Below are 25,573 nucleotides of genomic sequence, written 5' to 3'. Positions count from 1 at the left end.
TTCGTCGTAAAACCTTTAAAATCTCTCAAACTTGATTGTAGACCCACGAAATGTAGATCAAAAGAAAAATCGACCTTTAGATCATGTTTCATGGCCGAGTCACTTGCAGACACTGTCCAGGCATTTATCTGCACAGGTGTATTCAAAGCGCTATTACTGAGTCCGTGTGCTATGACGACACATTGATCTTAAGTCTGTGATTGGAAGACCGGTAGCTGGTAAAGTTTTCATTAACCCTGGTGAAAAATCAGACACTTTTTCATTTTCCTGCCAACCTCTCCTTCCATGTTTCCTTATTTGCCTTAACATTTAATGGATGTTCTTTCATACAGATGTAAGCTCTAGCTCTTGTACTAATAGCATTAACTTTGTCATTGGGAAATGAGTCGTGTGTTAAGGGTTTAGTGCTCAATAAGTACCTAATTTCTCCTGCGGTTAAGGTTTCACCAGGTTTCTTCATTTCACCCTTGCGCAGAAAACTTTGAAGGCAGCCTTTTACCACTTTCTCCAGGGTCCCGGCAGAGAGATGGTGGGGTGAGGACCGTCTCATGAGACTTTCTGTATGTGACGCTCAAAACCACTTTGCAGCTAATCAATTGCAAATCCATCAGCTTAATGCCACCTCTCAGATGATGTGAGATTGGAGAAACAACTGACAGATGGTGTTTGACTTTCAATCTAAACAACATATTGCTCTTTAGGCAGTACATATATATTTTCAAACATCATCAGTATAACATATCCATATTCTTCATCCCAAGGGAAGCTTAAGCAAGAAAGTTTTTGATGGGTGATTGCTACTTGCCCTTCTAACGGTGTTTAGTAGTGATGGAAAAAATATACTTTCCTTATTAGAATCCGTAGCTCTTTGCTTCTTGAGAGCACCTTGTACATTTGGTCTTAACACCTCATAAACCATGATTTGAAAGTGTCATTCAATCATGATTAATATTTTGTCGAATGAAGTTGTGGACAGCCCAATGAGATGCGTGCGAGTATTATTTTGAGATGTACAGAAGTCAAATAAAAAAACTGCATTCCTCCTTGTAACAGTAGTGCATTAGTTGTAGGACACTGCATTGAAAGGAGTTCGATTTTATTTGATATTTTTCATAACGTTGTTCAATGGACCGAAGGGCATGGAAAAATTGTGTAGTAGGTATTTATTACAAAACAAGCTTAGAGACACTTCATGACATTATTACAATTATAATTCCTTTAAAAATTCATCTGCTTACATTATTGGTTTGTGAATGTGGGACTTCACCATAAATTAAAATTTGTTGGTTGGATGACATACTTATTTTTCTGGAATATTTTCCTTGAAAACAATTTAAATTTTTCACGGGCAATGTAATTTGGGTACTTCTCAGCAGTACCAAAAACTCATTCGTGCTGGAACAAAATTACTTTTCATGTGGTCTTATGGCCCTAGTGAGAGGGGAGGTGCAAACACTCCCAAAATGCTTTAAAAGTACAGTTTTAAGCATATTACCTCCAACTAGACTCCCCTGAAAGGTACACTCTCCCCAATGAAACCCCCCAAAACATTTTTCTGGCTAGATCTTTGTATAGTATAACTTTAAGGGGGTTACAAAATGTCACTTAGTGGTTGCATTAATAATCAGTTGCTCACACAGGTCCTCAACCTGAAGACTAATTTGCAAAAGTATTTCACTTTGGTGTTAATTGCAATGCTCAAATATTTTCACCTCTATAAATCACAAGAAATTGAGCTTTATCCTTATAATGCAGTTTTTAGTAGGTAGTATATTTCACAGCAGAAATTGGTATATAATTGATCATAGCACATTGAAATTAGGAAATGGATATTGGTAAGTATTTACAGCACTGCTTATTAGCTTGGAAGACATTGTGGAATCCCCTAACAAAAATTGGAATCCTTAAGCTATGGAGATCATGATGTGAATCACCTGATGGAGACAACATCCTTTTTAATTCAGCACTTCTGTAAATTTGTCTCAACTCTGTCCTCTGGATTATCTTTACAATTTTTAACAAGTGTGTCTGAAAATGCTCACCTTGAAAATGTCTTGCAAAATTCAGATACTTTCTTCAGAAGTCAGGCTAATTTAGTGCACCTTTTCTGTTTCATCTGATATACCACTTTCACTATATTTTGTATTTTTTCAAAAAGTACTGAACTTCTTGCTTATTAAGGTGGTGATGGACATTTTTGCAATAACTCCGTATAGCACCAGGTGCTAGAATACTCTACCTAAATCAGGAACCAGTCCCAACTGTGGGTGATCCTAATTTCTGATAGTCATAAACTTTTTCCCTCTTCTCCCGTAACCACTCAATCGATGGATTCCTTGCCCTCCTTAATGATCGGTTGAGTAGAAAATTGCTGAATCTAAGATTGCCCGGTATCCTCATCATATAATTAAGCACAAAGCAATGAGTATGGAATAGCATTCTCTCCATCCAGGTCATCTTTGCTAACAGGTTTGAATATGGTATGTCCAGAACCCAGAGGAGATAAGCTACTGCCACTGAAAAATTATTCCCTGGAACGTAGTAGCTGATGCCTTCGATCACACACCTGAACATATGTTCCCAGTCTGGTGTGACCTCTTTGAGTGAGGGTTTAGCCCATTTTTCGATCACAGCTCTACATCTGGCCCTGGTCACCTCTAGGTCTTCCGATGAGCAAATGTTATAGCGGTCCTCAATTCCCAGGAGATATCCCAAGCATCTCCATAGGTGGGCAAAGCCCCTGAAGTCCTCCTCTGTTGCGTCATGTACTCCGAACTGCTGGGGATACAAGATGCCAAGCGCTACAAAGCCAAACTGTGTGACGGAGAGGTCAAGTTGGTTGACGTACACCACCTTGCCAGACTCAGTGAAGTCATTCCGTGCTAATGAGGAGATCTCCAAGAAGGGACAGCTCAAACAGTCCGGCTTAAACTCATTCAAGTCCTTCTTCAACGTTTCGAGATGCGTGCACCAGATCTCCTTGCCCTCCAACGTCACCTTTGATTTCAAATCATCCCTATTTGCCTCGTTCATTCTTCTGGAGATGGAAGCGTGTAAGTTACGCACGACGGCCATGTTTTTATGAGCTTCGCTATCCTCATCGAAGACGTCGCTCTGGTACCATGAGAGGACCCGGAACACGGTTGAGAGATAGCGTTGAAATGCGGTGAAAGGGGTTCCAGACTTTCCCGTGAAAATGAGTGGCTCAAGGCCTCCCCGAAAAGAGAAGAGGATAGCCAAAGACAGCATCTGTGCATACACGATTCCGAATAGGTATTTCATTCCGAATTCTCGCCCCTTTTTCATTAGTTCCGCGTCCATCCATGGTGGTCTAGAATTCATCGGCACTTGAGTGTTCAGGGGAACTGTGGCTCCTTCGAGTAATACTTGCAGAAATTCCTCGCCACACACGCCGTAGTCCACTACAGTTTCGGTCTGTATGGGTTCTTGACGTGTCACGTCCGCCATTCTATTTTCCTTGGCGTCATTGTTGATTTCTTTTGTTCCTATCTGTTTCATTTCATCATTTATGTATCGGAATCTTTCTGTTATTATTTCATTTTCAACCAAACTTGCTCCGTCGCTCGTCTCTGCAGCTGTCTTGAGTCCGACAACCATAGTTCAAATATGGGATTCAAATTTTTCCGAGACTTTTACCTAGATTTTTGTTTTAACTTGATGAAATCGTTTCTGAAAGTGGTGGTTCAATCATAGCGCGGCAAGCGTTCAGTTATATTCTTCATTGCCCTCTGTAAGGAATGAGAAAAAATAGAATTAATTTCTTCGGTTCAAAGATTAGCCCTCGATTAATGGGGGATGCACGTCATGAGGAAATTTTGTGGAACTTTTATCTGAAATTTTTGGGAGTACCTACTTGGTAGACGTACACACAAGCTAGTCATGAAAGTAAATTTGAAGTAACTATAATCACAAAATCCCATGCTGCCCAGCAGTGGCGGGTCCTGGATAGGAACAAGGGGGGGGGGAGGTAAGTGGGGGTAATCTCTCAGCTGTAGTGGGGGTCCGAACAAAATTGCCATTCTAATTAGTGTAAAATGGCTATAGCCTCCTTAGCCCACCCCACCACCATAGATATGTCACTGCTGCCCAGTATAATGATGGAGCGATACTGAATGAATATACTTCAAGCTTAAAGTTGGAGAACTCCAACTTTAAGCTTAACAGAAATCTAAACTTTCTTAATGGGCCTTAGTTCGCTTGAAAGGGGAAAGACTTAACAAAATGTCGCCCCTCCCACACAAGCAGATGGAACAAGGGATGATGGGGGAGGGCAGCGTCGTCTCGCGGTGTGAGACAAGAAGAAGAAGGCAACGCCGTCTTCCCATTGGGATGGGCAGTGGGCATCCAGCACTTTCTGTTTAAGTTGGAACTTAAAGTTGTTGACCTAACTTATCCATATTGTTTCTCAGGGAAATCAAGAAACCTTTACGTCGAGATGCACGATGAATCGGAAAATATTGGGACAAGTATGCTTTTGAATTAGTTCTTCCGGTTTATTACCCAAGTTTCAATTAAGTATGGCCTTTGGAACAATTGCGAGTAATTTGCTCAAGTAGCCTTATATTTTTCATTGAAGACTGCAATTGACTTTTGCTAGTAGCAATAAATGATATGTGTACAAACAGAAGTCGCTCTTTTTTCTTGGCCTTATTGAACCCATTAGGTACTTTTGTAATAACCCATTAGGTCATTATTCGGAGTATATAGGTACTTACTGTTTGAGGGAGTTACTCTCAGGTTTCATACCCGCGTGTGAGATCGTCCATGTTGGCCGATATTTTGCCGTAATTCTTTCTTATCGTTCTTGTAAATAGCTCATGCCAACGTTGGCCAGCATAGACCATCTGACCCGGTGTACTACCCGAGAAGAAATTATCCAAGCCATGAGCCGGGAAAGCCTGAAATCTTTCATTAGTTGCTGTTTGTTATCAGCTTTTTTCGTTATCGGGGTCGAAATAGAGATATTGCGAAAGGAAGAGCGTGTAAATTTGATTGTATTTTCAAGCAGAAGTTTCTTTCGGCCATGGGCGAATTTTAGAATTTTTGTCCGGTGAGGGCGGGGAGGAGGCAGCAATCCTGCCCCGGATTTATGGGCTGTGGAGCAACCCCCAGTGAAACATAGGTATTCCATCAGTAGCGGATACAGAGAAAATTCAAGGGGGGGTGGCGCAAAATATTTCTTTAGTTACCTTTACTTTTATCGTAATAAAAAATAATCAAGTCACCTGCAGTGCTTCATAAATTTTAACTGAAGTGATTATACACACATTCAAGACAGTGGGTTCGGGGTTCCCAGGGCGGGCCCCGCGAGGATACAACTCGCGGACCGGGAACCAAGTCTGAGACTTATACGCCCGTGCCTCTCGAGAGGGGGAGGACAGATAGGAAAAAAGGATTGGAGGCATCACCGCGATGAGAGCCCGACGACACCTCCAGGGAAAGGACGGGGAAGGAAGGGAAGGGACGAGGAGTCCCGCACCGTCACAAGGCGGGCGGGCCCTACTATAAGCGAAACCAAGCTTACGCAATTAATATGCTACCAATTTTAGTAGATTTTCCCATGAGGAAGAAAAATCTATCGATCAAATCGGTAGATACACATTCAAGACAATGCCATCTTATAATATAAAAAAGTTACAATTGTGGTTCTGCTATGTTTGGCAATGCGGGTGGACCCGCAAAGGGGGGGGGGGCGCCCCCTGCGCCCCACACCTGTATCCAGGGGCTCAGCTTAGGAATTAAGGCTGGGAAGGCGCAACTAAAACTGGGGTGTCTGGGGGTAAAGCATCCCCTCCAGGATAAGCGAGGGGTGCGGGGGCCCTCCACAGAAAATGTTTAGGATAAAAGTGAGTTTTACAGCTTTCTGAGGGATATTTTATGAATCCTTACACTATTCTATAAGTAATATTAATACAATTAAGTAAAATGGATTTAACTTAAAAAACATTCTGAGCTCTGAAGGGGGGGGGGGGGTTATCCCCCAAAACGAGAAATCCCCCCTCGCTTCGCCACTGCCTGTATCCGCCCCTGTATTCTATACCCCCTAAGTATTCTGGGAAAATTTGTTTAAATTAGCCTTTGAAAACAGCATTTTAAGTACTCTCTATGGCTAAAATGTATTTATACGTTTGATGTTTTCGTTTTCATTGTCGTTACTTAAATGTACAGGTGTCGTACTCTTTTCGGACAAATTACCATTTAAGTTGGGGAGAGGGGTGGAGCAGACTCGCCCTGGTCCCTCAAAAACTTCCAGGGGCGCCGACTTATAAAAAATATTGGGGGGGCCCATATCCGAGGTCTTGCCCCGGGAAGAGGTTAAATTCAAAGTGTGTCGCAGCACCAAAACACTATCATGATTCACACCACCTGATTCAGTCAACCTGCTTCACCTTATAATTATTTGTTTTAACACATTGTTGAAATTATTTTAAAAGGTAACTATCGTCAAACATGGGAAATAAAAATTACCAATATATTTTTGTGATTTCACAAAGCATAATATAACTTATTATTTTCTTAAAATATTGAGGGGGCTCCGCGCCCCCAAACGAATCTTTGAGGGGGCTCGGGCCCCCTCAGGCCCCATGGAGTCGGCGCCACTGAAAACTTCTCCAATGCTCTCGGCCCATATTCGTCGAATGCATCATCTTAAGGCCGTTTTACACGGGACACGCCGTTTCGCTATCGCATGCACCTACGAAGGCGCAGTAAAAATTGCGCCTTCGTAGGTGCAATTTTTACTGCGCCTATTACTATTATTATTTTTACTTACCCAATTGGTGTAAAGCGGTGAATTGCTAGAACGTATGATAAAATGCATGCATACATGTGAGATGGAAAAATTGCCCCTACTTTAATACCGAGTTCGCATTTACGCAATTTCAATAAATATTTTCAGTCCTAATCTACGCAATGATGTGTCACGTGTAAAACGGTCTTTAGATAAGCCTTGTGTGTGTGACCACCGTAGCAGACCTTTCGAAAGGGATATTCGCCCACCCGAATTGTTTTCCCTTGGACACCAATACTCTGACACTCCATCTTTCGATACGTGTCGTTGCATTTCATAATGTCTGCCAATAACGAACGATGAATTTAAATTTCAGCATTGCGCAAACAAAACACATGGCTGATTCAACGTAACGTACGGTTTTCTCATGCGTTCAATTTGACAGAAAATATATAGATTTAGGCAACCCGCATACCATCAAAACTCCCCTCGGCGCCAAATTCTGGCAACGTATCAGTACCATAGCCAGGGGCGGTCTGGCCAGGTCGGCTGGTCGACGATTGCCGGAGGCCCCAGAGCGTAGGGGGCCCCTTAACGCTCGCGTCAATTGTGAAGCGTACATGAAAAGTGTAATAAAAAACTCGGATTACTTGAACCAAAGCTCTTTTACAATTACAAAATTCTACGTTTTCATGAATTGCTTTATTTATAAAATACTCAGTGAAAAAGACTATGTAAAAAATAAATAAAATAAAGGTGTCAGAAGATAAAAGAGAACTTAGTGCTTTCTTGAAAGGGTTATTCGATAAGATTACTTTAGTTTTTTTAATTTCAGCGCAGTTTCCTGGAGTAAATTCAATAAATGTATAATGGAATCATAATTCGTTATTAAACTTTATTAGCGGCGAAATTTTCACTTTTCATTGTATTTTTTTCTTACGACATTTGCTATTTTTTTTTTAATTTTCTGGGGGAGGACCCCCGAATCCCTCGGTAAGATGGGCCCCATCATTAACCCAGCCGAAGGACCCCAAGTACCCCAGACCGTCCCTGACCACAGCCTTCGTCCGTCACCGACCTCTAGCCCCATCTATACATGTATTGCAGCAGATTATTCTGGAAGAAGAAGTAATTACATCTTGATAAAGAAGTACTCGATAAGTTGCGGAGTAAAATTCGGGCAGGTTTTGTTCTGCATCAGTTCTTTTGCCACATTTCCCAGATTTTCATTTACATATTTCGCAACGGTAGCAAAAGTCTGTCGTTCAGATTGTTTTTATTTTTCAGTAAATACCTATTGCAAATATTTTTTTTTCATTTGGTTTGAATGCTCGAATTAAATGCTACTATGTAGTCCATGGCTGCGTGGGTATTCGTGTCAAACAGTAAAATCCACCTCAATTCCAGTTTCCGAGGATGAAGAAAAGCTCTCCTTAAATCTATGCTAATGGGAATGATGAAGAAAATCAAAATTATATCACAATTTGATTTAGACCTGAGGTGGCGATGCTTAGAAATCATCTGAAATGAATTGCACGTAGTTGGTTCATTACATTGGAATTCAGCTATAACTAATTTGTTCCACGGTTTTGTTTTATTTTACTGTAAATGATGTGTTACTGAATTATAAGTATCGCATCGTATTCCAAGACGATTTAGTGTATTCCAAATTATTTTTACCTGCGTTATTTTTTTTAAATTCTTGGTAAAGAAAATAGTGTGTAAACTCGGAGAGAGAGATTTTCCTCATGATGCATCGCATATGTAAAATGTTTCAGAAGTTAGCCATGAGAGAAAATGTTGCAACGGAGCTCGTGGCAACCTTAGGATGATATGGAATGTGTAAATAACCTAGGAACGTCAAGTATATCATTGTTGGTTGTCAAGGATATGGTAATGATCCAAATTAGTTATTCGGCAATGAGGAACATTCTGTTTACCCGTTTAAGAAAAGCTCTTCTTAAATCTGTGCTAATGGGAATGATTAAGAAAATCAAAATCATATGATGATTTGATTTACACCTTGAATGGCGAATTTTAGAAATAATTTTTCAATGCTACTTTTACATAAAATACCTATATAAAATTTAAAAAAATATGGACATCGAGGACACGAAAATGTTGCTTTTCCATAAAATATACATAATTTAAAAGAAGAGGTCCCAAAACGAAAATTAAATAATTGGTCGAGGCTCTCTGACAGATTTTTTTAGGTTTAGCTTTGTGTACAGCATTTCTGGTGTACGATTATATGGGAAAATTTCAGATTACAGGTTACACATTTCAGATTATATGGCTCAAATTTTACACATACTAATTTATGGACTAGAAATTATAGATTAACCGTCCGAGTGTTTTGCGCACGGTTAAATTTCCCGAAATTTGTAATTTTTATTAACAAAACAGCGCTGCTTACTCGAATACGCTGAATAGCGAGAGGTAAATGCTGGAATTCAACGGGTAGTGAAGGCTAAAATATGGCTTTAAAATCGTAAAAGAAGTGGATAACTGCTTCCACAGGGCTTGGGTGAAATCATATTAATTGCAAGCCTATGTTATGAAATCATATTTAATGAAAGCCTATGTTATGCTTATAACCAACCGTTTTTTCTTACACATTTTAATCCATGAAAATATCCTACCTCATTTTCTTCTGCTCATTAATTCCTGTTCACCTTTTACTATCTCACTTAACCAGTATCATCTTATTTACTCATTTCCGCCCAGAAAACTTTCTGCTTGGGAATGTGAAGATGTTTAGATAAGTTTCTCCTATTAGAAATCCAGTGAAATATTATTGTGACACTACAACTTGTTTCTGTAGAATGACCCGCAGCCATAGAAAGATAATTGGTGGTAACGAGGTCAGAATCTAATGTTGTTCAATTTTTTTAAATCTTACAAACCATCTTCCTTCTTCTCTACCTAACCCTTATACCTAAGGCTATCTAACATCATTCAAATTAGTTATTACCGGTGCACTGATCAAATACGTCAGGGAGAATACCACGTAAAACGTATCAAACTTGGATCGTTTCCGTTCATAGCTAGAGCATATCGACTGCTCCTATTCACAATGTAGTATCTAAAAAAATCATCCACTTATCTTCAATTTCCAGTCCAGAAAATCGTGTGTGCAAAATTCGAGCCATATAATCGCATCTAAAATTTCGTCCAATCGTATTCAGAAAATCATTCATAAAATCGTAGGTAAGAATACCAGTCCACAAAGTTGCATCCGGGCCAATAATTCAATTTTCGTTTGGTGAACTCGATTTTCATTCATTTTTTTATTAGAAAATTTTTATGAAAAACTTTTTCGTGTTTTATCTCAATATTATAATAGTTTACGGGAGATAATTTTCCCAAATGAATTTTGACTCCTTTTTGAGAAAAAAACCGACATAAAAGATTTATGGATAAATACACGAAAATGTTATTTTTCATAATATATATTAAAATAAAAAATATGGACATCGAGATCCCAAAACGAAAATTAAATAATTGGTCGAGGTACGGCTCTCTGGACAGAGTTTTCGAGATACAGGTTCGTGGACTGGTATTCTGTCATACAATGGCTCAAACTTTACACATACGATTTTTTGGACTACAAATTCAAGATACGCCTGAATGGAATGATTTTTTGAGATACTACTTTGCAACTACGAGTGGTCGATACGTCTTCTGAGGGTGGTTGAAGCAACGATCGACAAACTTGCATAAAATGAATTGATTTGAGCAAAACGCCGATTCAAAATGCTGTGGTAAAAATAAAGTTCTTACATACTTTAGAGCTGGCCTTTTATCCTAAAATGAAAATAATGCGGGCATAAATGTAATGGAAAATGAATAATATAGCCTATTAAAATATAAATATAAATATAGCTATTTATATTTTTTGAGTTCAATGCATGATATGTTTCGCGTGGTTGCTCCGGTTAATTTCTATTGTTTTTAATGGAATAAAAGTACAGTGGTATCTCGGTAATCCGGAAAATATCGTCCCAGCACACTGTCGGATTACCAAAAACGCCGGATTACTGGAAATCACTAATAAAGACGAAATTAAACGGCAGAAGCTATGTTTTATTGTACACATGCATGTATACAATATATTGTATTATTCACTACACTGGTTCATACACGCAATTGATGTGTTAACATAAAGGAAAACTACAATGAAGAAAAATTAAACTTACATTACCGTGCTGTATCTGTACTACGCATCAATAGCCACATTAGTCCATTGAAGTGGACAGGGGCGCAGCCAGGAATTGATTAAGGGGGGAGGTTTAGGTGCAACCAATACCGGGGTGTATGGGGGTATGGAATACCCACCAGGATAAGCGGTAGGTGCGAGATTAATAAATAGCGGAATTTTAAAGATAAACGGTACAAAATGATGAGTTTTACGGCTTTCTGAGGGATACTTTATTAATCATTAAGGCCTGTTTACACGATACATTAACACGTACGAGTTAATAGTACGTTTGCGTGAATGATATCTGTGGACCGGAATGGAACATGTACGAATGCATGAACCAAATTAGAGCAGGTTCTATTTTCTGTGCATGCGTTCGCACAATTACACGGTGCATTTTGGCGTTCATTCTCGCGTCCATACATTTAGGCATTAACCCTCACGTGTTAATGTACCGTGTAAACAGGCCTTTACACTATTCCATTAGTGATATCAATGAAATTAAGTAAAATGGATTAAATTTAAAAATTTCGCAGCACCACTGGAAGTGGAAGGCTCCCATTGTCAGTGAACACTACTTCCCCCATTTTCTGAGTTGGACTAGGCTCACCTGCGAAGTAGACTACTCGAAATTACCGAGGTACTCGCTTGGAAGCTGCCTGTATAAAAACGCTGGATTACTGCGGGGGCCGGAGGGGTGAAGTGTCAGATTATAGAGGGAGTACTGTAGATGAATTCAGACATGAAAAAACGATTACCAGAATGAAACGAATGGAATCGCAGACAAGATACTCAAATACAGTACTGTACAGTATAATACGTATTCCTTTTTTCATGCAATGATATAAATTTCCATGAAAAATTAAAATGAGTGTAAATAACTTTAAAAAGCGAAAGAAACAAGTTTTACGCGGGATTAAATTCTTTTCTTATCGGAGTAAAAATTTAGCATTAATGGGATGACAACTACCCGAAAATTGGTTATCGCTAAAAATCCTCTCTTGCGCGCCCATACATGGCAAAAGTAATACATCCCGAAAGTTTCGTGGCTGCAGATTGGGTTGTCTGTTGATGAGTGAGTGAGGTAGCCGGACAGTCAGAAAACGCTGCTTTATGTAAGAGATTAGCTAGCATCGACATAGAAATTAGACAGCATATGCTATCCAGAGGCGGATTCAGCATCAAATATGGGGAGGGGAGCCATTTTTTAATCGGCGTTTTTCTCGGATCAGTTTATTTTATGCTAGTTAGTCGATCGTTGCTTCAATGAAGCGCTATCCTCGGTGGACATATATGCTCCAGCTATTAACGTATTGAAGTGCAGCATTGAAGTGTCATAGTCGTTTTTGTCGTAGGAAATGTACAATACTGAGAATTTACCTACAGCTCTGACTGAAAACGATGTTTTCGCATGTTTATCTGTGGGCAACAAATAACTTTACGAACTTCGATTTAAAAATCATTAGAATTATTACCTTTTCACGAGTTTTTCAGATAACCAGCGCTTTACATTACTGGAAGTTTACTTCTTGTGAGAGATTAGCCGTCACGTTTTTAGTTTTATCGCGGTATGTGACATTTCCTCCCGTGCATATGAACATTTACATTTTCTAATCACCATTTCTTGGTGCACCTAGCCGTAGGATATATCCGTGTATTCAATACATTCATTTGGTCGTGCTTTGGTACATCGTAGTCCACCTCGCTGTTCTGTTTTTTTCGTCATTGGTACACACATTCGCGTCATTGGTCGCGTTATTTAAAAAAGCAGTAGTATAAGTAATAGTTTAATAACCTAGAAAGTTTTTATAGTAATTTTTCATTTCGAAACTGATATTTTTTATTTACTTTTATGTTATTTTTAAGAATCGGAATAGCGTCAAAATCCATTTCCGGACATACAATTTCCTAAAATTTCCCGGAGGAAGACCCCCGCATCTCCCGGTAATGAGGGCCCCATCATTGCTCGGAGGCTGCACGCTGGGCTTAGATTGCTTGAAAAATTGAGAATGGATATCTTTAAGACCGACACGGAGAACATCATCTTAGAGCCCTACTATGTATCCAGGTCCTACAGAAGCAATAAATTAAGAGAGATGTTTTGCCGAACGGATAGATATGGGAATTCGTTTTCCCCCCGAACCATAATGGACTTAAATAAATGCTAGTCGTATTTTCCTTAGAGCATTTCCTTTTTTGTGTAAACGGCTGGTGTCCTAGCACCCCCTTCCACACGCATTTTAGGCGGCTTTCGGGGTATTATGTAGAAGTAGATAAGCCCCAGCCGAGGGTCCCCAATCTCTCCAGACCGCCCTTGCACTTATTATTCGCCGATCGTGTTTTGCAATCTCTGCGTCCTCAATTTAAGCTTGGAAAGGTAGATAAAAATTGAACTGGAAGTTCACGCACCTTCGACGTCAATGAATGGGATAATTGCGTCCAATTACATAGTTTTCTTCGCACTCTGAGGTCAGTCTTTTTCTTTCACTCACGCATGATGCGGTATCCGTGAGTGATTTTTATTGTGAGTATAATGAAAGAGGAAGTAAGGTTCGTTTCATCCTTTGTATTTATATTAGTAATTGCATTTAATGGAATGTTTTTTCACGTGTAATGTCTCCAATGTTGCGCAATTGCGAATGTTTTGTCCTTCAATACCCTCGACGGTGACTTCGCAATGCTCTGATCGCTGCCGTACAAGTTCACATCTCTCGAAAAAAGTTTATTCTGTAAGGCAGTATGTGCAAGCAGAATAATAAGTGTTTAATTACCTCGACCAAGCTTTTGACGTCAAAAATGCGTTGTTTCCGTATTCACGATTTTGTTTAGCGACGGTTAAAAATCTGAGACTTAAAATGAATTTCAAACAGTCTCACATTCTATTTTGGCCAAATTTACTTAAACCTTTACAAACTTACTTTCTTTACTTACTTTCGGTTTGAGTCATTGAATCACTGAGTAACGCACATTTCAAAAATTTCGGAATAGATATATATATATATATATATATATATATATAGATCCTAGAAATATAAGAGCATAGCCTTTGGAAACTTAAGAAGCAGGTACCTACATTTTTCAAGAAAAGCATTCAGTGTCGAAGGCGATGATTTTAACTTCGTACGTAGCTTTAAAATGCATACTGATCTGGAAATGGACCCCAGACTTTGGTTTTACCGTTAAACGATTCTGCGCTTTTCTGGGTGAATAAAAATTCTTTTGAATTGGAGGACTTATTGCTGTTTTAGTGCGGGATCGGGCGAAGAGTTCTCGTATTTCATTTCTTCCTTTTTAAGTTTTCTTTTTATCGCGAAAAATTTGCATGATACGTGGATTTCAAGCACCTATTCTCAATAAGTTGAAGATCCATTGACAAAATGAAAAATAAATTGTTCTCAGTTGGGCTTACCGTTACTATTTCTGCGATATGCTTGTAAAAAATCCTACATTTTTCTATTTTCCCGCCAATGTGGATTTTCATGGAACCCTAAGACTGGGAAAATGAATCTTCAAGAACAAGGAATAGTGGTTAGCGTCATAATTGCGCTCTTTTTCAATGTGATGACAACAATGGGAGCTAACGTATCCCAGAAACAGTAACATGACAGTATAGCCAGAAATGTATTCGTGGGATTTACGAGGAGGCGATGTTCATTTGGAGGGGTTTTAAATAGAGGTGGAAAAATCACTTTCTATTATAATCGAAAATCGAATTTAATAGTCAAAGATCGTGGAAATCGAGATCGAACTATGAGCTTCGAGTTTTGGTCAAACTCCATTTTTCTACTTCGATATTGATCATCTCGTTTGATCGCAGCAGCGTCAATACCAGCCTATGATGACGTCATCAGTGTCATTGGAAAGATTTCTCTCTTAGGCCGATAAACTGGGAAAGGCTCGCCCTTGATTATCACGAAAGAATCTCAATCATTTCTTGAATCTTCTGTCTTAAAATTATTAGGGGAACCGAATGGTTCCAAGCGGTGATCTCAAAACTTGAATATGCGTGAAAATGTAAATTTTTACTGCTAATGATTCAATCGTGTATTCTGTGTACCTTTTTTTTGGATATTTTTCTACTTACCAAATGTATATTTTGATTGTTTTTCGAATAAAAAATAAACATGTTTTATTACGAACTTTATTTTTTCAGAAGAGAACCGTCGATTTTTTTCGATTAATGGATCTTTTGGTTTCAACTTCAATTTTTGGTGAAACAAGCGTTTCATTTCGATTAAAAATAGATTGCTCGAAAAATCGATTTTTAATCGAACATTTTCTACCACTAGTTATTACTCGAGACTGTATCACCCAAACATTTCGCGGATGTTTGTACCCCTTGACCCCCAGTTGTACGTAGCTTCAACCCCAAACTCGCTACGGCCTTCAAGAACAGGTAGAAATGAAATCCACGATTTCAGTTCATAACGGCTGACGTCTAGCTGCTCCGTGTACTCGGTTGTTACGGCATTTGAAGAACCTTGCCCTCGATCACCCATTCCATCTGAAGGTCGAATGGAGATGCTCTTGATCTCATTTCACCTCTATTGCCCTTCTTAGATGACCGCGGCCAGCGCAATTCTACCGTTATTATTAACCACATGCTAAGCCCGAGAAGCTTTTTTTTACATTCTTGTGTGACCACTCTGAGGCGTAATCCGCCATATAATCGCGAAGCGTTTCCACGAAGTAAATTCAGTGACTTCATCAAATTCACTAGAAGCTTACGATGCGAAGAAATCCGTAGACATTTCTTTATGAAAGTGAAACTTATTTTGATTCCTCAACTTATCATAAAACAAGCAGACACTAGTTCCTTCATTTCTTACTATTTTCAAAACGATTAGTTTTAAGCTGTTATAATATTATATGGCTGTAAATGATTTCAGATATTCATGGAGAACAGAATTTAAAATCGTTCCTCGGGCTTTGCACCGGGTGACTGGTTTTATTAGAAAACACCAAGTGCGTAGCCTAAGAACCTTTTTTGCACTCTAGCACTATGACTACACTGAGGAGTAAGTCGCCATGTAATCGCGAAGCATTTCCACAAAGTAATTCCAGTGAGTTCATCGATTTCACGAAAAGCCTGCGATTCAAAGGTTATATATTGACGAGATGAATCAGTCTGGACCACAGAACTTATCACGGTTTTTTTTGAGGTGGGTAGTTTGACGAAGTTTATGAGGTTTTTTAAATCTAGATTCTTCAAAAATTAGTTGTACTCATGGTCCATATTTTCAATCATGCATTAAATATATCCGTACAAAGCGTTGAATTTGCTTAGTCCAATCTATCACGCGTAGTAAACTAGAATCATCCATCGATTGATGTACACATAGGTAAAAGAGAAAAGAGGTGTACACATAGGGTAAAAATGAGGTCTGGAATTATTAAAGATCTAAGAAAAAATACCACTTTTTGTAACGCGGCGAATCCTGTTGCGGTCTTTGTTGTTCTCGAGTAGAACAAGAAGGAAATACTACAGGGTGATATTAAATCATCATGGTGTACCAGTGAAAGAAATCGCAAATTTTTACTGTTTTATTTTTTATTTGGATCTAGATTCGATGTACCGTATCATTTTCAATACTGACGAGTAATTATTTAAACCTCACGCATTCTGCAATAGTGCTCATTGTAGTTATATTAATTAGCATGTATCATTTAAAATTCATTATTGCCCCACGTCAGCAAACCGTTAATTATCGCTTCCTCTCGACCGGTCTTTTTTTTGGCTTTTTTTCGCGACAAAATACTCGTTTAAAACCCAAGTTATCGCCGTGAAATTTTCTTTTTATACAGAGTGGAGCATAATCATCATTTGTATGTTTTTAATATATATTTAAATACATATTGAATATAAATATTTTATATCTAAGGAAAAACTAAGGTGAAATTTAAAATGTGATTAGTAAGATAATACACTGCATGAAACAAGTGACTTTGTACGAAGTCACGCTCACTTGTGAAAATTTATGCGCACCAAGGATGAAGTTTGCCATGAAAAAGTATTTGGCTTATCCTGGATTCGCACCCGAATTTCCCGATCGCCGGTCAGTCATGCTTGTCATGTCACCTTGGAATCGTTCACTTTGTTCAAAACAAGGGGATTGCTTAGAGGAGGCCAAATATCATCCCATAGAAGGATGGTTTCCGTTGCCGCTTAGATCACTTCGGTCTATTTTAATCGGTTTTCAAAAATGCCCGCGGCGCGATGATAAGTGCAAGGCGATCCACTATTTTTTCCAGTATTGGTAATGGCGAGGCATAGCATATTGAGCTTTTATACATCTGATACATCATCATTTAAAATATTTCGGTTAAAACCGCTAATTATAACTTATTTCCCAGTGTAACTCGGATCAATTTGCCCGTCAGCGACGCGAGTGGCGACTTTTGTAAACTCATTTAAATTCGTGCGGTTAGTGACAACATATTCAGAGGCCGACTTGAGGATCCCCTTTTGTAATATTCGTGGTTCGAAAGTTCACTTCATATTTGAAATTTAGCCGTAGGGTTTGGATTTTTTGACCACTTCATTTCCATTGTTGTGCTACAAAAGAATGATGAGGATCAAATGGATCGATCGAGTTCGTGACGACGAAGTCTTAGGAAGAGTAAGAGAGAAGAGGGAAAATCTAATAAGAAGACGGAAAACATGATAGGTCACATCTTGAGACATCTTGATGAAGAAAATTGTCGAGGTACAAGTGGATGGCAAGAACGGAAAAAGGAGACCTCGAACAAAATATATGGAACAGGTAAATAAAGATGTGAAAGAGAAGAAATACGTAAGTTTGAAAAGATTAGCTGAGAGGAGCATTGAGTGGAGAGCTGGGTCAAACCAATCTTTGGATTGCTGACCAGCGATGATTTATTTCCATAATGGTCAGTATTCCCTTTCAATTGAATCGTAGTTTTCATTCGAAGGAGCATTGCTGGAACGCGAGATAATCGTACATTTTCTGGGTGAAGGACTCTTAGTAACCTTGGGTTTTATACTTAGTTATTCGAAAGAAATTGAATTCTCTTCATTCATCTAATCGAACGCATCGGACGTAATGAGGCAAAGATTGGCTGTGATCATAGTCGCGAGGTTATGCATGATTTGTCCTTTTCCAGTTGCATTGTGTTCGTGAAAGGGACGCTTGACTCCCGCTCGACCTGTTGTATTTTGTCTTTTTTCGTGACGAACATCTCGTTTAGAACTGACGTTAGCATGTTGAAAGTCTCAGGATGTACATGGTGTTTCAGGAGGAATCTGCAATACTTCAGTAGATGGAAGGGGAGACAATTTTTTTGTGCATAAGCATGGGGTCGCAACACCTTAGTTACTGAACTATGGCAACGCAAACATTTTCAGCACTTTGCAGTTACCATGACAACGGCTTTTCGTGGATATCCAGCATTTTCGACATTTTATTAAATATTATGGATGTTTAAGCACATTAAATAATTATGCTTGGAAGAAAATGTGCGATTATAATTGTCTGAAACATTTAATCTTTGAAGGAATCGGGCTGGTGTGGTGACTAAAGTGTTGGCTTCCCACCCTGTGGACCCGGTTTCAAATCCCGGCGGTGGCAGAGAATTTTTCAGAGACTGCCCCATCGTTGCTTGAATGTTGTGTGGAGGACATTTCAAGCGCAACACTCCGTCCGTCGGATGGGACGTGAAGCCGTGGTCCCCTTGGCGCCTTTCGTTAAGAGCAGGCTAATGCCGACGCCGGGTTTCTCTTCAACCCTTCCTCACGTACCCTTCCCTCGAGGCGCAAATGACCTCAGCTGTCGGTCGCCTCCTTCAAACACCATGCAATTAATCTCTGAGCTTAATTAAACGAGAGCCTTGAGCTAGCACCAACAATTTGATTGCGCAATTTTATCCATTTTGAAATGAATAGAGTGTTAAAACTATGGTTGGTTGCGGAGTTTTCTATTAAAGTGTGGAAATTACCAGTTGTTTTTTATATTTCATCATGGTCACTATTGCGTTAGAAATTTGAGAAGAGCGTTCACAATACCTCAAAGCGACCTAACCACTCTTGAAATCAGAGGCGGTCTGGCTTCGTCGGCTGGTCGGCGATCGCCGAGGGCCCCAGAGCTTAGGCGGCCCCTCGCGTCTATTGTGAAGCGTATATGAAAGGTATAAAAAAATAGACTCAGGTACTTGAACCAACGCTTTTTTATAATTAAAAAAATCTACATTTTCAGGAATTACTTTATTTACAATTACTCAGTTCAAAAATATATGAAAATAAATAAAATAAAGGTGCCGGAAGATAGCAGAGAACCTAATGTATTCTATAAAGGGTTATTCGATAAGGTTACTTGAGAGGTTTTTCTAGATTTCAGAGCAGTTTCCAGGAGTAAATTCATTGAATGTATTATAGAATCATAATTCATTATTAAACTTTATTAGCGGCGAAATTTTCACTATTCATTGTATTTTTTCTTACCAAATTACTATTTTTTAATTTTCTGGTTGACGAACCCCGAATCACCGGGTAAGGTGGGTCCCATCATGAGCCCCCAAGCACCCCACACCAGCCCTGCTAGACATTGATTTTTGTCGAGAAAAGCTCAGGTTTTTAAGTTAACGAGCAGCAAGATAATTCGTAATTCCTGTTGAGAACAATCAATCCATCGAAAGTTCTGTGAAATTGAGTCCACTATTAGCGCACAATCTGAGCTGTGATTTGTTTAGAATATATCAATTCTCAGTCCCTCAGGGTGTTTCAGAATCATCCGTGTCGAACGGATCGGAAGACTTAAATTGGACTCTACGTCACTTACCATCAAAGAAACAATCCAGCCGTTTTACACGGGACACGTACTTGCACAATCTGACGTGTGAACGAAGGCGTAGTCAAAATTGCGTCGTGTAAAGCGGTGTATTGCTATAACACCTGCGAGAATGCGGTAACGTGAGATGGAAAAATAACACCGGTTCTAATTTGTTCATTCGTTCGCGCAATTCCACGCCATTTTAGAAACTTATGCAGTTCTAACCTGAACAATTCCGTGCCCCGTGTAAAACGGCCTTTGCAGAATGCCTCCCATCTATTCAAGGAAGGTTTTATGACCGGATTGAGGTTGATCGGGGTAGAGATTGGGAAAGTCATTCCGATTGTATAGATTGGTCCTTTATGATGTTGTTGATGTTAGCCATAATAAACATTTGGCTAAAATAAAATAATACTGGTTTATTTCATAACTTCTGATATATTTGGATGTTCTACTAGAGTAGGTAATGTAGGTGTAAGTGAATTTAATTATCGTGTAAACTAGGCAATATATGCGGGCATACTGTATCACTCTAAGCACATGTTTGTGTACATATTATTTTCGAGAGTAGTTTAGCTAAAATAAGTTGAAACAAGTTAGAATGGATATCGTAATGACGTCATATTACGTCAAGTTACGTCCAGCTAAGTTGTTGTGTACAGAGCTTCCGTCCGACAGGTATTTTGTTCTCGGCGTAAAACTCCTTTAAAACTTATGAAATCCTTTTTAAATCTTAGGTTACGAAGGTGTTTGTGTACCATAGTGTGTGCCATTGTCAATATTGGCTTGTATATCAAATTTAAAAATTTCACCTCGGTATATTCTCAGAAAATAAATCAATTTTAGATATAGTTAAATGTATTTATATTTTTTTCTATATACCCATAATAGTCGAAGATAACTATCTAACCGTAAGTTTCTAGCGAGTACTTGTGAGACAAAAGGGCTCGCCACTGGGTTAGAAATTTGAACGCAGTAGACGTTTCGGTTGGAGACTCGTCAGTCATTCAGTCACGCTCAAGTCACGAGTTTTCTTGACAACAACAAAACGTAAACAGAAAATGTTTACAGGTTTCTTTATACGAAGACCGGCTTGCAAATCTTCCGTGCCCGAGACATCCCAAGGTCGCCCGGTTATCTTTCCGCTCGTGATGAGTGACGGGTCAGCGGTGCACGTGCACAAGAGAAAAAACATGCTTTTCCCCTGAGGGTGCGTCATCAACTCCCTCCGCGATGAATGTACGCGAGGAATGCACATATTGCGCTAGGTTAGTGCCATAGACTATGTTTACAATGGAATTCCGATGAGTGTTTCTTAATTTATGTTAAGGTACTAAGGTCGATGTTGTGAAATTTATCCATCACATCAATGGCTAAGTTCTAACAACACGTATCTCAAATTCGGTTTTTGACAACCTCTTCTCACTAAGGACCCACTTCATCCAAAATACACAGATAGGTCTCCGGGTTCTCCTCCGCGTTGATTCATATTAGTGACGACAGTTTCGCCGGCGTTGATCTTTTCCAGGCGTTGGAGAGCGAAAAGCTGTCCTTCCTATTGAAACTATTCCACAAATCGACCAATCAGGACGCACCTAGCTAAAATCAAGGCCTATGTAAGACGGGAAAAAACTTGCATCTGACACTTCAAACCTTAAGATGCCTGCTGCAACGCCGGCGAAGCTCCCGTCACGAAGATGAATCGACGCGGAGGAAAGCCTAAAAGTCTAATAGCGCCTACTGCATTACTCCGCGGAAACCTCCATCAAGATCTCCTCCGTACCTCTTCTCCGTATCTCTTCTTGTAGAAGTATCTTCTCCTCGCCCTCCATGTCCAGCACTTCGTCGTTCCTCATTCTCTCCGTCCCCTTTTCTATCATCCTCCGAATCTAACCAGCATCTCGAACGCCTCGTGACTTTTCTCGTTTTTTATCGCCCTCGTTTCTGCACCCAACTGCGTAACACTCCAAATCATATTCTTCATATAAATATCCTCACATCAGTTCTTTCCTATTCATCCACTTATCGCTAAAGAAATTCTTTGCCTGATACCCTTACTGTTGTGTCCGTTTTATTTCTCAAGTATGGATTAGATAATTATCACCGATCAAATATCCTAAGATTGTTTTGACGCAAGCTCTACATTCACTTTTCCCACGAGCTAATGTTTTCTCACACATTTAGTCTTCTCTTTTGCATATTTATTATTTATTTAATGTATTTTCTGCGGGGTCTTCCTTTCTTTGCCACTGTAAGAATGCTTGGTGTAGAGGAAATGAACAGACGAAGCCGGATTTCCGATTGGCTCTGTTTGTCAATCACAGAGAGGAAAGTGTGTTGTTGATTTTTCTCCGAGTCAACCACTTTCTTGATAAGGAAATGCATTTTTAACACTCATGAGTTATATGGAAAATCTTCACCATTATTTGGCTTCCTTTGATGAACGCCACGATCGCCTAGCTCACGGTAAGCATGGGAAAGGAAAATCCTGTATAGGTACAATGAAATTTAACTCATTAAAAAAAGAGGAATGAAAGTTTTTAGAGATTTTAGAGATTGAATTAACCAGCAGTAAGGTTTATCACAACATCTGAAATAAGAGAGGGAAAATAAGTGGAAAATAATCGAATAAATTGAAAATTCTTAGCTTGGCGAATTGAATGGCGAAGACTGACATTTTGTGGAAATCCATGGTTTGTTATTTTTTCCTTACCTTGTTTCAGGAGCCCTATCCACTAAGGCAATCTTTCGGATAATTCGTGGTTGGCGTTCGGAAAGACGTCATAATTTCGGAATGAGGTATCTTTCAAAGTCTATCCGAACTTTCCGTCACGGAAATTCGTCCGAGAGCGGCCGAAATGACGAAGCGTCTCGGAATATGACTTTCCGTTTCTCGGAATCGAAAAGTGATGTGCCAGCTGGTAAACTATGGAATTTTTTCACCGCGAAAGTGGTGCTGCATAAGCTGTTGAGAAGTCGCTAGTAATTTGAAATACTGACAGGGTATTTGTACTATATAAATTGAGGGTATAGGATGATATTACACGGAGTAAGGAAAAAAATAAAGTTACCTTGAAAGCCTTGAAAGGCATTAACGCTTTTCAACAATGCAGTAAATTTAGCATAGTGGATATCATGAAAGCGATTCCGAGAACGGAAACGGAATCGGAGACAGAAATGAAAGGTTCGATTCCGAAATCTCGGAAGCGAGGAGAAGTAGTTACTGGATAGTGCTCTACTGTTTACCAGTATCGTAATATTATCCACAGATTGATCAATCGGCGGAGATTCGCCGGCACGGTAGAAATTATTAAGAGAGCAATTCGAGGAATGCGGAATGCATAATAAATTCTAAGCGCGGAATGCGGAATCCACAATAAATCCGAATCATGCGGCTGTGGCGCTGTGCGCACGATTTGAACTGCTTGTGGCATCATATGCTCAGCACTCCAGCAACACCTTGTCGCAATATCCGGTAGATTAACTGGCTAAAGCACTCGACCGGAAATCGGGGGATCCGGGTTCGAATACCGGTCAAGGTAGATGATTTTTTCTCTGTGGATCTTTCGCACGATTGTGCATTGCGGCTGACACCCGTAAAAGTTATCACCGCGGCTAGTCCCGGTATACTTTAAAAAATAAATTCTAAGTTACAAGGCTTTTATTGTTAATAGAGGAAGAGGCCTGATAAAGTGGCAGGCGTTCGCGTATTTAAGAAAGTAGATAAAGTTATTTTTTTAAGGCGGAGCATTGAAGGCAGACAGTGCCAGCCAGGGGCGCAGCTAGGAATAAAGGCTTGGGGGGGGGGTTTAGGTGCAAGTAATACCGGAGTGCATGGGGGTTTAGAGTATCCACCAGGATAAGCGGTATGTGCGAGATTAATAAATTGCGGAATTTTAAGATAAATGGTTCAAAATGGTGAGTTTTGCGGCTTTCTGAGGGATATGTCATTAATCCTTACAGTATTCTATAAGTAATATCAATCCAATTAAAGAAAACGGATTAATCGTAAAAAGTTCTCTGAGCTCTGGGGGGGGGGGGGGTTACCCTCCAAAACCCCCCCTCCATGCGTCACTGGTGCCAGCTGGAAAGATACTATTAATAGGATGTCTTTGGCAAAGGAGACGTTTGCCCTCATAATGGGAGGAAAATTGAGTAATAGAGCTAGCAAAAGTATGATATCGTTTCAGGCTTGACGTGGAGGAAATGCGATACATGCATTATAGAACGTAAACAGCAAATGGTGATTTCCACACTATGATATATAACTCCACTACCAACCATGGTTTCGACACTCTATGTCAATTTCAAGGTCTAGTAGAAGTCTTTCAAATGATCTGACATGATGGTGCATGGTGTGGGACCGTTGCGTTGGTCTTGAGCAGGGGTCTCCAAACTTTTCAATGTAAGAGCCACATTAAATTTCCCAAATTTATGCGGGCCGAAGAAATGGGAAAAAAACAAATAAGTACCAGTAATTTAATTCCCGCAAAAAATTGAGTTTAAACGTGGCAAAAAAAATATTGTTGGAAAAAATCAGGGTAAAAATACTACTCAACAGGGTAATAAATTAGTTACTATCAACAAACAACCCTGTGCAAAAATAAGCCCTGAAGATGGGTTACAAATAGACCGAAACGTCGGCATAAAAGTTTTTGCATCATTTTGACCTAAACTCCAGGATACTTATGATCATTATGGTAAAAATACATGATTACTAGTATGCTGATGTAAGGGCGTAAGTATACTGATAATAGAGAAAAACTTTGAGTAATGACTTTTCTTTTTATAACTGTATATATATATATTTTCGAATTTTCCACTCCCAGAAAAATGTGCTGCTGCGCTATGATATCTTCACTCTATCTGTTATTATAACTTCTCTCTTAAAAACGAATCTGAAGAGGTAACTATCTCAGTCAATAGATGATTTATGAAGTAATGCTGAATGAAGGAGGGGGCACTTTTACATAAATGTAGACCTAATATAAAAGTGAATAAAGTGCGTCTCCTGAAATATGTATTCTAGGTGCTTAAAGTACATAGTTCCTATTATAGGTACCCGAAAAAATGAAAACAGAACACAATTTTATGTTAAATATTTAAATTGATTTAAACGTGTTTTACGCATAACCGTAATGAAATTCAATTTCATACGCATATAGATATAAGATACTCAACTGGATGTATCTGTTACAATTTTAACATAAGAGTATATATCACGAAGGTTTTTTATGTATCTTTAAGATTATTTACTCGGTTGTTTAAAGGTTTACATTTTTCATTAAATTCTTTAGCATTGTGAGTTGAAGGTTGTCTTTATGCTGATAATTTACCTTTCAAGCTAGTGTACATTAATTAAGGAAGTAATCAACATCTTATGGTTGGACGAATTGCAATTGCAGCATTGCTGGTGCAATATTTTCTTTCTACTTGTCGTGCCAAGGAGACATTGCCTAAGGAACTTTTATCCGAGCTTTAGCGTCCATATCCCATGCAATTATGAGTTATGATTCACTCAGAAAGAATTACAGGAGAGGATGGGGGTATATTAAGCATCCCACGAACCATTTCTCATGACAAGCTCTGTAGTATCGATCAAGCGGTGTTGGCTCAGAGAAAGCGTAAACAGAAGCATTGTGACGAGTGTAACCTTGTATTTCTCTGCCATAATACAAAATTTGAATGACAGTGAAAACCTTTGTTCCATAATAATTATTCTCCAATTTTTAATTTAGCAGAAAAGTTTTGGCTTTGATTTTAGCAATTAATTTACCCGCTGTACAAGTAACGAATTGAAAATAATGAAGGAAGCCTCTCCCCTCCCTATGATGC

The 25,573-nt window shown here is 39.2% G+C and overlaps 1 protein-coding gene across 3 annotated transcripts in view; it reads right to left on the bottom strand.

Moving 5' to 3' along the window:
* Positions 1–1,193: 1,193 nt before the first annotated feature.
* The window catches only part of LOC124162271, a 31,066-nt gene continuing 6,686 nt past the window's right edge, over positions 1,194–25,573 (bottom strand). For 2 of the 3 annotated variants that reach the window (XM_046538745.1, XM_046538744.1), the window contains one exon: positions 1,194–3,749. In XM_046538745.1, coding sequence (XP_046394701.1) covers positions 2,245–3,618 — 1,374 coding nt within the window. In that variant the 5' untranslated portion in view covers positions 3,619–3,749 and the 3' untranslated portion in view covers positions 1,194–2,244. Of the gene's footprint in view, positions 3,750–7,632; positions 7,868–25,573 lie in introns of those variants that run through there. The other variant, XR_006865524.1, reaches the window with a different exon arrangement.

The sequence above is a fragment of the Ischnura elegans genome, chromosome 7 (genome assembly GCF_921293095.1).
Source record: "Ischnura elegans chromosome 7, ioIscEleg1.1, whole genome shotgun sequence".
Classification (NCBI taxonomy): Eukaryota; Metazoa; Arthropoda; class Insecta; order Odonata; family Coenagrionidae; genus Ischnura; species Ischnura elegans.
The sequence above is the reverse complement of the archived record's forward strand: the minus strand, read 5'-3'. Positions and strand labels throughout refer to the sequence as shown.